Source organism: Capsella rubella, unplaced genomic scaffold, assembly GCF_000375325.1.
Source record: "Capsella rubella cultivar Monte Gargano unplaced genomic scaffold, Caprub1_0 scaffold_6, whole genome shotgun sequence".
NCBI classification, from domain to species: domain Eukaryota; kingdom Viridiplantae; phylum Streptophyta; class Magnoliopsida; order Brassicales; family Brassicaceae; genus Capsella; species Capsella rubella.
The window spans coordinates 3,041,153-3,055,185 of NW_006238918.1; the positions used below are offsets into that span (position 1 = coordinate 3,041,153).

Genomic DNA, 14,033 nt, shown 5'->3' on the forward strand with positions numbered 1-14,033 from the left:
CACCTATCATCTTTATATGATTATATTTGTGTGAAAGAAATAACTTATTATATCATTCATATAAAAATAAAAATGTAGATTTTTTTCTAATATAACATATTAAAACTTTGATTTTAAATATAAAATATACAAAATTATGTATAACAAATATAAACAGATGCTATAGCAAGAGTACGGATCTAGTCATATTATTTGACGAGTTGATAATCGACTATATATATATATATACATTTTTGACTATATATATTTACAAAATATATATTTATATATAAATCAATAATATAACAACGTTATATTTCCAATCCAACATAAATTAGGAAATTGTTGAACCATATCCATTATCTGATAAACCTCCTTTGTAATTTTCCTTTTTCTGAGTTATAAAGTTATGCATATTTCTTATATAACTGGTGAAGGAGAAAAACATTGTTAAGTTGGTCTGTAATTTCTAATCACTTCTGTTATTAGACGAACGAGAAATAAACCTTAGGGTTCGATTTCCCTCGTTGGTAGTCGCCATGTCCGGAGAAGAAGAAGAGAACGCCGCCGAGCTCAAGATCGGAGATGGTATTTCTCTATTCTCTTCTCCATATCTAAGACTCTGTACCTCAAAATTAGGGTTTTTTTTTTTTCTCATCGAATTGATCTTAATGCGATACGATTTTTTTTTTGTTTCTGGAATTTTAATTGAGCTTACCTTTATTGAAATCTCTTTTTAAAAATTTGGGATATCGCACTGAATTGATGTTTTTCTATCTCTTGACAATAGAGTTTCTGAAGGCAAAGTGCTTAATGAACTGTGAAGTCTCGTTGATCCTCGAGCACAAGTATGAACAGCTTCAGCAAGTCTCCGAGGATCCTATGAATCAAGTTTCTCAGTAAGTATTACTACTTTTGTGTTTCCTAAAGATCCTCTGTATACTAGAATCGAAGAACTTTTTCAGTTTTATATGTTACTTCTGGATTAGTGAATTTTTTGTTGAAGAAGTTATGCTAACTCCTTGCAGAGTCTTTGAGAAGTCCTTGCAATATGTGAAGCGATTTAGCCGGTACAAGAATCCAGATGCTGTTAGACAAGTTCGAGAGTATCCTTTTTCTGAGTTTAGTTGATTCATAGTCATGCTTGCATCTTAGTTCTGCTTTTTCTTAGCACTAAACGATGAATCTCGAGTTTGCAGACACTGGTTTAATTCCCTATTACCTTAACTTGTTTACCTTAACTCAACTTTAATAGAATACTGAGCAGGCATCAACTCACTGAGTTTGAGGTAAGAAAATCTTTTGAGATTGGATTTTTGTTATCAATTTAGTCGTTTCGGCTCAAGACTTAAAACATTGCATTGGTCGTTATTGAACAGCTCTGTGTTCTTGGCAATCTCTGTCCTGAAACTGTTGAAGAAGCAGTGGCAATGGTTCCTTCTCTTAAGGTAAAAAATCCTACTTCTTCTATTCAGTGGAGATCAGATCATCTCAAAAGGATTAATAGTATTGTTATGTCAGTGTACTTTTGAGATAGTGTAAGCTTGTCTTTTGTGTAGACAAAAGGAAGAGCTCATGATGATGATGCAATTGAGAAGATGCTCAATGATCTCTCCCTTGTCAAGAGATTCGAGTAGTGCAGAAGATTTTTCAAGATCTAAGACTAATAACATTTTTAGCTGGGTGTTTATACTTGGCCCCCAGCTGATGTCTGATCAAATGTCTCTGGAGTTAAATTTCCATGTCTGAAATTATAGAAGCTTTCATTCCCAGAATCTCTTGAAAGATGCTTTTATGTTAAATGAATGTAATTTACAGTGGATGATCCAAGCTTTCGATGATATATAGCAATTTCTTTTCACTAATGATATATAGCAATTTCTTTTCACTAAACTGAGTAATGGATACACACTATATACATGCTACACCTAAAGCTACGTGTGAAGCTTTAATTCCATCTCTTGGCATTTTTGCTGGACTTTGACTTCTTTTTAGAAGCTTGAAACGCTTTCATCTTTTGCTTCTTCCGTGCTTCTCTCTCAGCCTTCGACATCTTTGACTTTGCTTTCACTTTTGGAGCTTTCTCTTCCAATTCTGCTTCCCTCTCCAACTCCCTTGCTCTAGCTTCCACATTCTTGTCCAGGTAATACTGAGAAACAGTTACAATCTAGAATGAACAAATGCGGCAAAAGTATTAAAGAGGAAACTAGGAAAGAGATTGTGTTACGTTATAGTCTCCTGAATAGTCCTTTAAACCACCATCCCTGACTTCAATAACTCTGTTAACGATTTGTTTGATGAAGTATCGATCATGAGAGACTGTGATGACTGTGCCTTTGTATTCACTTATTGCCTCCTGATGGAAATAAGGAATCAGAAAATCAGAAGTGAAAGTGACTCAACCTCCAGGAAACAGTTTGGTCAACAGAAAGAGAAGAGTATGATTAGGAACCTCGAGCATTTCTTTTGAAGGTATATCTAAGTGATTGGTGGGCTCGTCCAACACAAGTAGAGTGGATGGTTTCACCATAAATTTGCAGAATGCAAGTCGTGCCTAAGACCGCAGAAAAAAAGGCGATGACGAACGTGAATGAGACCGTATGGGTATTATACTGAGGATAGAAATAGGCATTATGTTACCTTCTCACCACCACTCAAAAGAGAGACCTTTCTATCCAACATGTCAGCTTTGAAGTTGCAGCGACCAAGAAGAGCCTTTATATCATCAATTCTCCAATCTACAGCAGCTTCAACAACGGTCTCAATCACAGTTTTATCCAAATCTAGAGCCTCTGCCTATAGCCAATAAGTGAGTAAAAGTGATATTTCTGATTCCTTTAATAAGCCCTTTATTCATGACAGAACTAACCTGATTCTGCTCAAAGTAGTTTGGCAATACATTGTGCTTTCCGAGTATCACTTCACCTCTCATAGGCTTCTCCAAACCCATAATCAGTTTCAATAGTATACTTTTACCGCACCCGTTCGGACCAATGATAGCGATTTTTTCTCCTCTTTCTATAGCTAGATTTGCCTTGTTAAATAGCATCTGCTTGCATCAGACACACAGATCAGACCACAAGGCCTCACACAAGCAAATAAAGGAATATCAAAATAATGTTAGTCTTCTAATGTAACATCTCACCTTATCTTCAAAACCAAAATCAAGATTCTTAACAATGACTACAGATCTTCCGCTTAACCCACATTCTGGAAACCTGATCTTCATTTGTTTCCGCTGAAATGGCTTCTCTATTTGCTCCTCTTCTTGGATCTTCTCCAGTTTCTGTTTATATTGTCATCAAGAGAAGTAAGTATAAACTCATCCTCTGCCTCACAAGTACTAATTTTTACTGCTAGTTCTTACCTTTTCAGCTGAAGAAGCTCGACCAGAATTTGCTCCAGCACTTAGCCTACTAATTAAATCCTTTGTTGCTTCAATCTCTTTCTGCTGCTTCTCCCAAGCAGCATACTGAGCTTCGACCCACTCTGCCTTCGAAATTACATACTGAGAGTAATTACCCTCGAAAGTCCTTGACACGCCCATTACAGTTTCCACAATTTTGGTACATAACTGATCAAGAAACGCTCTGTCATGTGATATAATGACCATAGGCACATCTTGCTCATTCAAGTAACCTTCAAGCCACTCAATAGTATCAAGATCCAAATGATTCGTTGGCTCATCCAAAAGCAGTAAATCTGGACTCTGTTCACATACTCACACATTAGCTTAGCTAGCTTCAATATTAAAAGAATTACATTTCTCATTACTACCTACCTGAAGCAAAATCTTCCCAAGTGACATTCTCATCTGCCATCCACTACTAAACGAAGCCACAAGCCTATCTGCATCCTCCGACACAAATCCTAATTCAGACATCAGCTTACTGATTCTCGCATCGATAGAGTCCACTTCAACCTCTTGAGCTCGTCTCTGCAGCAAATCGAATTCGTCTAGTAATCTTCCCATTAGTTCTAAATCATCAACAGATCCTTCTATAGCCTTCTGCAACTTCTCAAGCTTCATCGATACTTCCATCTCTTCCTTAAACGCACTCATGAACTCTTCCTTCACTGTCTTACCCATCGAAACCTCGAATTCTTGACTCAAAAAGGAGACTTTCAAATTGGGTTTTGCTCTAATCACATTTCCTGAATCAGGTTCCTCTTGACCCGTTATGATCCTGAGCTGTGTCGTCTTCCCTGCGCCGTTGACTCCGATTAACCCTACTTTTTCACCTTTCTTCACTTCCCAAGTCACATCCTTTAGCACCGTCACGCCTTCATAGCTCTTGCTAATGTTTTCAAGTCTCACTCCGGACGAAATCGAAGACGCACCATTGTTTGATTGCTTACTGATCCTTTTCTGATCGTGTTCTTCAGTTGAGAAGAGAGATTCGTGCTCTGAATCGGAGCTGATGGAAGGAACTTGAGCTCTGATACTGGAGATTACTCGTTTAGGGTTAGAAACAGAGGATAGTTTCAGGGAGAATGGTGTAGGGCACGGAAGTGGATTAGTGAAGAAGAAGGTCGAACGAAGGTTTAGGCTATGGAGATTCGTCGTTAAACCCATTTTTTCAGTATTGTAGACATCAAACGATTCCAACGAACAGATCCGATTGTTAAAAATGTACTTTTAAGACAACAAAAACAGAACAAGAATCGCAAAAACAACTCTCGAGGCTTCTATAACACGTGAGCAAAGTGTCACAAACACACACGTATGCATGTGAAGCTCAAGGCTCATAAACTTCCACGTGTCAAACCACATAACTATTGTTTGGATTATCACGTCACCGGCCGGTTTGACAAATCGGACACTAATTTGAAGGTCAAAATAATTTGGCATGACAATTTCAATTTGGTCAAGACTTTGATTCTCGTAGGAAGACTTTAGTGGAGGTTGTCGAAACTTTAAACTTCATTTTAAAGTTTCAAAACTTTACCATATCCCATCTTGTGTTGTGCACCTTTTCTGAGTGCAATTGCTTTAGTAATTTAGTTATTGGTGAATGGGTGATTTGTGCATTAGTTATTCTACTAACTCAAACTAAGGAAAGAAAAAAAAAACACTAGGAATAACAATATACCCACACTCGTTCAAAATCGTACAAAAAATCTAAAAGTAATAAATCTATGTCACTCTTAAGAAAGAACAAATTAATCCAAATATTATATTTCCCTAATTGGAATGTCTTATCTCCTTATATAGAGGTTGGCAAAAATACCAGATCACCTTTATGTATTGATATATAGTGCAAGTGAATCAGTAGGATCTTCTCCAAAATCACATACGCGATAAGAACATATAAACTTTCCTTAAGAATTGTGGACATTTAATTAGAACACTGAAAAAACTAGTTATAAAACATAAATGCATAGACGCTTAGTTGATTTATTATAAATTTTAGCGACTTATAAATGAAACCCTACATTTCTTAATTTCTCTTCGTCGTTCTAGCTAGATTTACAGAACAAAATATCGAACTCGTGGATGGTTTGGCGTGAAGCATCTTGATTTTGAGGTAAATGTTTCTTTTAAGTACATTTGATTCCAGTAATGAAAGAAGTAATCTAATAATCATCACTAAAAATGTAATTTTTACTTTGTGCAGAGCATTTTCCTCAAGAACACATATATAAAAAAATGTACCAAAAAACTCTGCAGTTTTATCATCTATGGAGACTTGCTGTCCAAGAAAGAGACGAAGCAAGAGAACATCTGAAACATTCACTAGCCGAACTCACCAGATTACAGGAACACTTCAACACCATTTTCTTGTCCGAAGAACAACAGATACCCCATTATTACTCAGAAGCCACAGACGATCATCAGAACTATAGTTACAATAACTTCTCCGACGATTCTCCGTCGCGAATCTCGTCTGCGTCGACGATGGATCTTGTCTCGAACTCAACAGTCTATTCCTCGCCGGAGACGTACGATTCTGATGGTTACAGCTTCCGGTCGAATCAGATGGGTTTTGAGCACACGAAAGATTTTGAGACCCTTGTGCTGGAGATTATAGGACTCGGAAGAGTCTTGCCGGAGAACGGTAAGTTCCAGCAAGCTGTCATTGAAGCTGGCTCGTTGGTTGAGTCATTGTTCTTAACCGGTCCGATTCCAAAATGGAGAAATCCTCCGGTTCAAATGTTGAGTCAAAGACCGGTTCTAAGCAATACTATCGGAAAATGGAATTATGGTGGTTTGGATTTGGGTCCGGGGATCCGGAAACGGTCTTCCTCCGTCAAAATGCCGCGGTTAAGCTTGATGCCATAAGTCCCGCTTGGAGTTTTGTTTTATTCGGTTCGTTACATGCAATGTTTTCTGTTTTTTTTTTTTTTTTTTTTTTTTTTTTTTTTTTTTTGTTAGAAAGAATTTGAAGCAATCAAATAAATCACGTTATCTTTTATTTATTCGTCTATGTTTATCATTAGAAAATAATAGTTTTGAAGAAGGATCTGTCTTTCAAGCCAAAGCCTCAAAACCTATATGAAGAGCAGAAAGGATGAGAATTATATTGAATAAGAAAAGGAAAAAGCTTAGTGAATTTTAGCTGCATCCCTTTAACCACTCTCTTCGATTTTCTTGTGTGGTGGAAGCCTCAAGCTGAGCCAGAAGCAGACACTAGGCGAAGCTGCATAATTTGGGTGTATGTAAGATAAAAACCACCACATCACCTCAAGAGAAAGGCAGTATTTACAATGTTAACTAGCCATCGAGAATTTCCATGATGCAGCTACGCGAAAACATTACCTACGTGACTCCCGTTCAGACCTTTGAAGCACTGAGCATAGAATCCACAAGGAAAAATAAAGTTAGAATTTTCATCGCATCATGCAAGACATAGAGACTCTTAGAGCCTCATTAACAACATAAGCTAAAAACTTGCATCTACATACAGACTAAGTGTGATCTTTCAGAGAGCTAAATATCAATGTCTGAAAGACATGAGCAAACTACCTCATCTTTGTAAACCTCGAGAACAGACAATTCCATCTTTCAGAGGCACTTGCAGCTCCTCCAACACACAACTCACCTATCCAGAATAAGGGAAGGGCCATCCAAGGTTCTGCAATTGTTTATCAAGATTTTTGAGTTGGAAAAATTCCACTGAATATAGTGTCATATGAGTCGTGAGCTACTTCCCACATATTTTCGAAATTAGAATGAAATGCACATATTGTATGAAACTCACTGATTTGATGTATCTGAACTTCGCAGAGGAGGAAAACACTGGTTTAAGGGTTTAAGCCAATAAATGCTGAATCCAAGTAAAATCATCTGAAGAAATAGAATATACATACATTAATAAATCATTTCAAAGGAATTTCGATTTGTGTTTGATGGTCTTCATACCTTTGAGACTCATGGTATCACCAGAAATCACGACACGAACATTCACCGTCTTGAAAATGATGAAACCTGTTCGAATCCCTTAAGATTATCTGTCTCCCTTCGACTTTTGATATATACTTGAAGGCAGAGTGGCAATCACCGCAGACTCTGAGGTTCTTCATTATTCTGATTGGCAGCGTAGAGTTCCTCTGTGCTGCGAGAACAAAAGCTACAGCGAGCTTCTCGCTGTGATAGGACAGAATCTCTTCTTTGTTCTCTTGCTCTAGATCATACAACGCAAATCCTGTCTGTGGCACATAACCTGCGTCCCTCATCTTTCTATTGAGCTCCTTGAGCTTCTTGTAAATCAAATCAGCGTCTGGGTGTGACTTATCCCCAGCAACAAACATATGGACTCCATCCTTCATGGTGACCCAACTATAACCAGCTTCCTTTTTCACATCTGCATCCTTCATCTTCTTTCTCGCCTTTACTAAATCTTCCCATCTTCCTCCAGCAGCATACATGTTACCAAGTAGCACATAATTCACAGCATTTTCTGGCTCCAGTTGAAAAAGCATTTCTGCTGCTTTCTTCCCTAACTCTGCTTTTCGACCATTTGCTCTGCAACAAGCCCCGAGTACAGTCCTCCAGATGAGAACATTAGGCTTCATTGGCATTCTATCGATGAAATCTTCCAGCTTATCGAGTTCACCCGCACGGCCTAGCAAGTCAGCCATACATGAGAAATGTTCAATCCTAGGAGCTAAACCATAAAAATCACTCATCGATTTGAAATGGTTAAACCCTTCTTTAACCAAACCCGCGTGGCTACAAGCTGACAAGACTCCCACAAATGTAACATGATCAGGTGGTGTTTGGCCATCGAGTTTCATATTTGCAAAAAGCTTCAAAGCTTCCTCTCCTTGCCCATGTCGTGCATAGCCCGAGATCATTGAGTTCCAAGAATATGAATTTCTTACCGGCATTGTGTTAAAAAACCTCATAGCATAATCTAGTCTTCCACATTTGGAGTACATGTCAACAAGTGCACTTCCAACCACCACATCAGATTCTAAACAAGCTCTGACCGAACAAGCATGCACTTCCATGCCACGCTCTAGTGTTGCAACCGAAGCAAACGCGCTAAGAACGGTCGCATACATAAAATTATCCAACCTCTGACCCATCTGCAACATAAACCAGACCAAATCCAAGGCCTTGGGAAGGAGGTCGTTATGTATATACCCCGAGATCATTGAGTTCCAAGTTACATCATCAATTCTCTCTGACATTCTAGAAAATATCTTCTCACAGCCATCCATCTCCCCACACTTTCCATAGCAAGCTATGAGCGCATTTTCAGTTGTTGCTTCATCTGCAATATTGTACTTTAACGCTAGCCCGTGTATCTGCTTGCCCAGTTCACCAAATGAAAGGGATGACACAGCTGAAAGAACGCTTGAAAAGGTTATCCTGTTAAGTTTTTGTCCAGCTCGAAGCGCATTCAAAAAACATGCCACAGCTTCAAGTACTGACCCTTCTGAACTAGCTAAAGCTCCTATTATAGAATTCCAAGACACCTGATCAGGCTCTGGCATGGAGGAAAATATCTTACAGCACTGATTTTGATAGCCGGTCTCTGCATATAGTGTCATAAGAGCATTTGAAACCGAAACATTCAAATCAAGGCCTAGTTTGAGACTTTCTCCATGAATTTGCTGTCCTAATTTTTCCCACTTCAAGCTCGCGCATGAGCTTAGTGAACTAATCAGTGTGAAACTTCCAGGCAAGATTTCATGTCGTCTCATACTTTGGTAGCGTTCCACTGCTTCAAGAAAACAGCCGTTTTGGTCAAGACCAGTGATCATAGAGTTCCAGGAGACAGAATCTTTTTCCATCATGAAACAGAAAACACGTCTAGCATCAGATACTGAGCCGCACTTAGCATACATATTAACAAGGCCATTCCCAATGCCAACCATTAAGTCAACTAATCCAGCTGTTATTACATGTCCATGAACCTCTTTGCCTTTTCTCAGACCTACTTTCTCAGCTTGAGAATACTCAGGAAATGAGCTCAGAAGAATCACGTATGACTCAGGACTAACATCAATCGTGCTATACATATCCATAAAGAGCTTTGTTGCCTCTTCCCCCCATTTCTGTCGCACCAGACCAACCATTAGGCCGTTTAAGGTGATTGCATTTCTTGTTCCCATCTGATTAAAAATCTTCCTGGCATAACTTAATGAGCCAGACTTTGCAAACGCACTCACCAATCCGCTGCCAACAAAAAGATCTGAGAGTAAACCAGATTTGTGGATGGTGCACATGATCTGCTCAAGCAAACTAACGTCTGGTTCAGTCAAAGAACAGGCGGTAGTTACAAGACTACCAAAAGTGTATTCAGTTGGTGCAGAACCATCACATTGCATGCTAGAGAACATCTTAAACGCAGATATCTGATCCCCAGTCTGTGAATAAACCGAAATAATCGAATTCCATGATACAGAATTTTTAACTTCTATGTCATGGAAAGCACGGAGAGCATAAGCAAGAGACCCTCCACATTTCCAGTACAAGTATATGAGCACATTAGAAACTACTGCGTCCACAGCATAGGAAAGTTTAAACAACAGACCATGAATTTGTCTCCCGAAAAGAATCCCAACAGAAGAATCTAACTCCTGACAAGCCCGAAGCGCACTAACAAAAGCGTATTGATTTGAAAAAACCCCTTCTTTAACCATATCTCTCGATAAAACTAAAGCATCCCTATGTTCCCCGTTACGGCTATACCCGGAAACAACACACGCCCAAGAAACAGAGTTCCTGAGAGGCATTTCGTCAAACACCTTACGTGCAGAGACAGAATCCCCTGTTCCAAGATAAGCATTGATGAGATTGTTGCACAAGTAGACTTCTTTGCATAACCCATTCTTATATAAATGGGAATGAAGGAGCTTAGCAGCTCCTCTTCTATGTCCAACGCAGCTCTGAACAAAAGAAAGAGGAACAAAATTAAGCCATTATAAATCTCAGCACTCTGACATCGACAAGCATACTTAAGTTAAATGGAGAAGGCTTACGAATATAAACGACATGAGGACAGCCAAATCAAATCAAAAACCAGAAAGAATGAAAAAAAAAATTGAATTTTCGCGCGACAAGACATACAACAGAGTCTCTCATCATCAGTGTCAGTGGACGTTAACTGATCTAAATGACAGCGTTTCACTGGACCCAGATTTTCTCATGATGGGCTTTATTAATGAGCCTTTATTAATGAGCCCAATGCAGACCTACGGTCGTTGACGTAAAAGTACACTTATGCCCCCGACATAACACCTAAACAAGGCTAAAGGAGAGGATATTTTAAAAAAGTCGTAAATGGCATTCTCGTGAATATTGAAGACTACCTAGGACTTTCCGTATATACCATTATTATCATTTTGCTCACAAATAAATAAATAAAAAATGATTTTGATTGGTATAAATCGAGCTGTTTTTTTGCTGTAATAATAATTTCACAATTTTTCTCTTTTTTTTTTTTGTGTGTGCAGCTTTTAAAGAATTTTGGTCTGTCCATCTTCTCTTTTGCTAGGACTCATATTTAGCTAAGGAAAAAAGAACCAATCAATCTTTCTGTTCTCTCTATCTACTGATAGATATTATTATGGAGGACGATCGAAAAGAGGTATTAACACTTCTTCTTCTTCTTCTTCTTCTTTATTCTTTCTCTGTTTCTTCTTTTTATCTTAGGAAACTGTGTTTTCTAACTAAGAAATCAAGATCTGCTTATTTGGATTTTGTCGGGAATCGAACATGGTTTTTTTAGAGCTTTAGCAAGCTCCAGCACTACTGATAGTGATTGTAATGACGATTTAATTAAAAACTCAGCATCTTGGTAATCTGAAAGTAGAGTATATATCTCGATAGCTGAGACTTTGTTATCACGAGGCATATTTTCTACTAATTCTTGGTAGTTTCGAAACTTTATTGGATTGATAAAAGAAAAGATCATACTTTACCCCGGATTCTATTGATTCATTGATTAAACCAAAGCTTTGTTAGAATTTGTCCCATAAATTTCGAGAACTTGGCTTTTGTTTCTTTGATAATTCATCTTTCTTCCTCATGATGCATCGCTTTGTAAATATCCCTCTGTTTTTAGTTATGTCTTGTGAAACAAATATGAAACCTTTCAAAGGAGTGTAGTTAATGTTTGTTTCGAATATGTTTTTTTTTTTTTGGGCAGAAGAACACTCCGTGGCTATCAGTGCCACAGTTTGGTGATTGGGACCAGAAAGGAGGAGGAACAATGCCTGACTACTCTATGGACTTCACCAAGATTAGAGAGATGAGGAAACAAAACAAAAGAGACCCTTCTCGAGCCAGTTTAGGCAACGAGGATGAGCTCATTAAGCCACCCGATTCAGCTACAGCAACTGCTAAGCTCACCACTGTCCAAAGCAATAACCAACCAGAGTTTTCTCCCATCCACCATCACCAACCTCATTCTCCTTCTGTAAGATTCCAAACCATTTTTTATTTTCTTTTTCTTGGTTCTTTGATTAGACTCTTTCAACACACAATTTATGCATTTGCGTTTTATATGATATTATTCTTTATTCAGATTTGCATTATTGTCTTTAAGACGTCTTAGATGATGAGGCATTAGCACATGGTTTGCAACGAAATCTATCTATAATTTAGGGTCCAAATTTTCTTGCAACCTATATCTTATATTTTGAATATAGTATAGTAATTGAGCTGGTCTTTGATTTTGATCACAAAGATAATAATTTGGTGTGGTTGTTTGGAACAGGCGAGGAGAAGCATCTTCAGCTGCTTCAACTGCTGCGTTAAGGCTTGAAGGTTTCTTCTATTATTAGCAAAGGAGCAGTTTCATTATTGACTTGTGTGATTCGAATGTGGAAATGTAATCTGATGACCCTTTACTATATGTGTTTCAATCCATTTCACTTTTCCTCTACTGTGCTTTTTTTGGAAGTCTATTAGAAAAGGATCAAGGAACAACTAAGCTAGTAAGAGTATGCTTTAAAGTTTAAACTTGTAGCAAAACATGGACCTGATCCGATTTACAACTACAATATTACTGGCTACTCCAAGTCTACAATACACACATATGGCAGGCTTCATAAACTTTTAAGGCCCGTTGGTCCAAAACTTCACTAGTGAAACAAAACGGTGATTTTGAAATAAACATTTTGTAGTGGATTAATGGGAATGCAGCAAAACTTGGGTTTATTGTTCGAATTTGGTGTGATTTCTTTTTTGAAACCACGCATGGGCCTGTGGACAAACAAAAGTAAGGAAATAAGCCTCAATTTGGATAAGTTTGAAACGGTCCTAAAAGCCCAAAACCAACAAAGTTACTTGCCAGAACGGAAAAACTCTAAATTATCGAACGTTTAGCTATGCTTCAGTGTAAGTTTTTCACTTTATGTTGCACATTAGCATTTATATATTAAAACTTTAAAAGAGTATAAATGTTGGAAGGTATATGATGCGTGATGTTCTAAAGTAATTCCAGTTGCATCAAAATCTACGTTTAATGTTGTTAATGGGCATGTTTTTGATTAAACAATGGACTCATTTTCGTCTAAGACTCAAAGAAACATTCACTTATACACGTATTTGCTTTAATTAGTTTACGTCTTGTGTGATTCATAAAAGACAATATCCACATCGTTCATAATTTCATATACATATTTTGCACTAGCACTATCTTGATCCAAAGTGTTTTTTCTTGTTTAAACTCGATATGAGTCTTGGTTTGTGGATTTAAGTGTTTAGGATTTTTTAACTTTCTGCAGTTGAAATAACTTGGATGAGTAGCAAAACTGATTGATAATGTTATAAATTTACATTGATTACAACAACAACAACAAAAAAAAACAAGAAAACACATGCATTTCTTTAAGTCTTTGGACAGAGATCGGTCTAGTCTATATTTTGCTTTAAATATATGAAGAGTTGGCCCCTACTACAACTATCGTGAGAGATGACGAAATTGTCTAACTGTCAACATCATATGTTTAGTCTTGTTTCAGCCCAACTTTCATGTCCCTACCTGCCTTAGCTAGGGTTATCTCTCGTAACATTTATGAAAAACCAAATTTTAATCGCATTTTTGAAAAAATTATGCTCTAAATGGAAATATCAATGCTTACAGAAAGAAAAAAAATTTCTTGATAGCCCACTAGCTAGTGGGATAGTGGTTTGGGGGTCCAAAGATTTCAGGATAAGCCGATTAGAACACCACCAAAAATTGTCCATCGATGTACTTTGTGACAATATGTCAATTCAAAATATAAAAAAATCTCGGACTTAATATCATCAACTTTACTTGGAATTAGAGTAAAAGTTATAATCTTAAGTCAGATATTTGATTTATCCTCATTGATCATGTTTCTACATTGTTTTTCCTTGCGTACACAATACAAAACATATGGACGACCAAAGCCATTTCCAATTCTTTCTTCCAAAATGTCAGAAGGGTTACAACGTCCTGACCAAATCAGACGGACTCTCTTCAAAACTTATTGATTTCCACTGACAAGTTTGAGCCAACATTGTAGAAAACTTGTCGGTGAGGTCAAAGCGTTCATATGATAGTTTTATGATTTTCACTTGGGGCATTAACTTTACAATATTGGGGTTGTCGAGATCTTGCTGCTTATAG

At 37.5% G+C, this 14,033-nt stretch overlaps 5 protein-coding genes across 7 annotated transcripts; 3 read left to right on the forward strand and 2 right to left on the reverse strand.

Moving 5' to 3' along the window:
- Window positions 1-394: 394 nt before the first annotated feature.
- LOC17883323 (DNA-directed RNA polymerase II subunit 4) lies at window positions 395-1,844 on the forward strand. Its single transcript, XM_006288802.2, has 6 exons — window positions 395-567; window positions 770-878; window positions 1,008-1,085; window positions 1,235-1,268; window positions 1,359-1,427; window positions 1,539-1,844. The coding sequence occupies exons 1-6, from the start codon at window positions 519-521 to the stop codon at window positions 1,614-1,616; spliced, it is 417 nt and encodes a 138-aa protein (XP_006288864.1). The 5' UTR covers window positions 395-518; the 3' UTR covers window positions 1,617-1,844.
- On the reverse strand, window positions 1,802-4,594 carry LOC17883645 (ABC transporter F family member 2). Its single transcript, XM_006289239.2, has 8 exons — window positions 3,761-4,594; window positions 3,347-3,688; window positions 3,125-3,265; window positions 2,849-3,028; window positions 2,620-2,775; window positions 2,432-2,533; window positions 2,207-2,335; window positions 1,802-2,128 (listed from the first exon to the last, which is right to left on the reverse strand). Exons 1-8 carry the CDS (start codon window positions 4,553-4,555, stop codon window positions 1,928-1,930), a joined length of 2,046 nt encoding a protein of 681 aa, XP_006289301.1. The 5' UTR covers window positions 4,556-4,594; the 3' UTR covers window positions 1,802-1,927.
- Window positions 4,595-5,629: 1,035 nt separating this feature from the next.
- LOC17882167 lies at window positions 5,630-6,262 on the forward strand. Its single transcript, XM_006289475.1, has one exon. The coding sequence runs from the start codon at window positions 5,630-5,632 to the stop codon at window positions 6,260-6,262; it is 633 nt and encodes a 210-aa protein (XP_006289537.1).
- A 105-nt stretch (window positions 6,263-6,367) lies between these two features.
- LOC17881724 (putative pentatricopeptide repeat-containing protein At5g09950) lies at window positions 6,368-10,507 on the reverse strand. Of its 2 annotated transcripts, XM_023779983.1 has the most exons (6): window positions 10,414-10,507; window positions 7,343-10,320; window positions 7,182-7,267; window positions 6,947-7,055; window positions 6,740-6,770; window positions 6,368-6,620 (listed from the first exon to the last, which is right to left on the reverse strand). In XM_023779983.1, exons 1-2 carry the CDS (start codon window positions 10,426-10,428, stop codon window positions 7,360-7,362), a joined length of 2,976 nt encoding a protein of 991 aa, XP_023635751.1. In that variant the 5' UTR covers window positions 10,429-10,507; the 3' UTR covers window positions 6,368-6,620; window positions 6,740-6,770; window positions 6,947-7,055; window positions 7,182-7,267; window positions 7,343-7,359. The 2 variants fall into 2 exon arrangements, with proteins under 2 accessions (XP_023635751.1, XP_006286993.1); XM_006286931.2 differs by having other exon boundaries at window positions 6,368-6,770.
- Window positions 10,508-10,867: 360 nt separating this feature from the next.
- LOC17883267 lies at window positions 10,868-12,320 on the forward strand. Of its 2 annotated transcripts, none has more exons than XM_006288862.2 (3): window positions 10,868-11,021; window positions 11,583-11,852; window positions 12,153-12,320. In XM_006288862.2, the coding sequence occupies exons 1-3, from the start codon at window positions 11,001-11,003 to the stop codon at window positions 12,198-12,200; spliced, it is 339 nt and encodes a 112-aa protein (XP_006288924.1). In that variant the 5' UTR covers window positions 10,868-11,000; the 3' UTR covers window positions 12,201-12,320. The 2 variants fall into 2 exon arrangements, with proteins under 2 accessions (XP_006288924.1, XP_023636849.1); XM_023781081.1 differs by having other exon boundaries at window positions 11,586-11,852.
- Window positions 12,321-14,033: the final 1,713 nt, after the last annotated feature.

Bases quoted from the DNA above. Each gene is read 5' to 3' on its own strand.
- LOC17883645 (XM_006289239.2), bottom strand. From the start codon at position 4,555: ATGGGTTTAACGACGAATCTCCATAGCCTAAACCTTCGTTCGACCTTC. The intron at 2,776-2,848 runs GTTAGTTCTGTC...TATTGGCTATAG, and splicing joins ACTACTTTGAGCAGAATCAG to GCAGAGGCTCTAGATTTGGA. The intron at 2,534-2,619 runs GTAACATAATGC...CTGCGGTCTTAG, and splicing joins TTTTGAGTGGTGGTGAGAAG to GCACGACTTGCATTCTGCAA.
- LOC17883267 (XM_006288862.2), top strand. From the start codon at position 11,001: ATGGAGGACGATCGAAAAGAG. The intron at 11,022-11,582 runs GTATTAACACTT...TTTTTTGGGCAG, and splicing joins TGGAGGACGATCGAAAAGAG to AAGAACACTCCGTGGCTATC. The intron at 11,853-12,152 runs GTAAGATTCCAA...TGTTTGGAACAG, and splicing joins ACCAACCTCATTCTCCTTCT to GCGAGGAGAAGCATCTTCAG.
- LOC17882167 (XM_006289475.1), top strand. From the start codon at position 5,630: ATGTACCAAAAAACTCTGCAGTTTTATCATCTATGGAGACTTGCTGTC.
- LOC17883323 (XM_006288802.2), top strand. From the start codon at position 519: ATGTCCGGAGAAGAAGAAGAGAACGCCGCCGAGCTCAAGATCGGAGAT. The intron at 879-1,007 runs GTAAGTATTACT...AACTCCTTGCAG, and splicing joins CCTATGAATCAAGTTTCTCA to AGTCTTTGAGAAGTCCTTGC. The intron at 1,428-1,538 runs GTAAAAAATCCT...TCTTTTGTGTAG, and splicing joins CAATGGTTCCTTCTCTTAAG to ACAAAAGGAAGAGCTCATGA.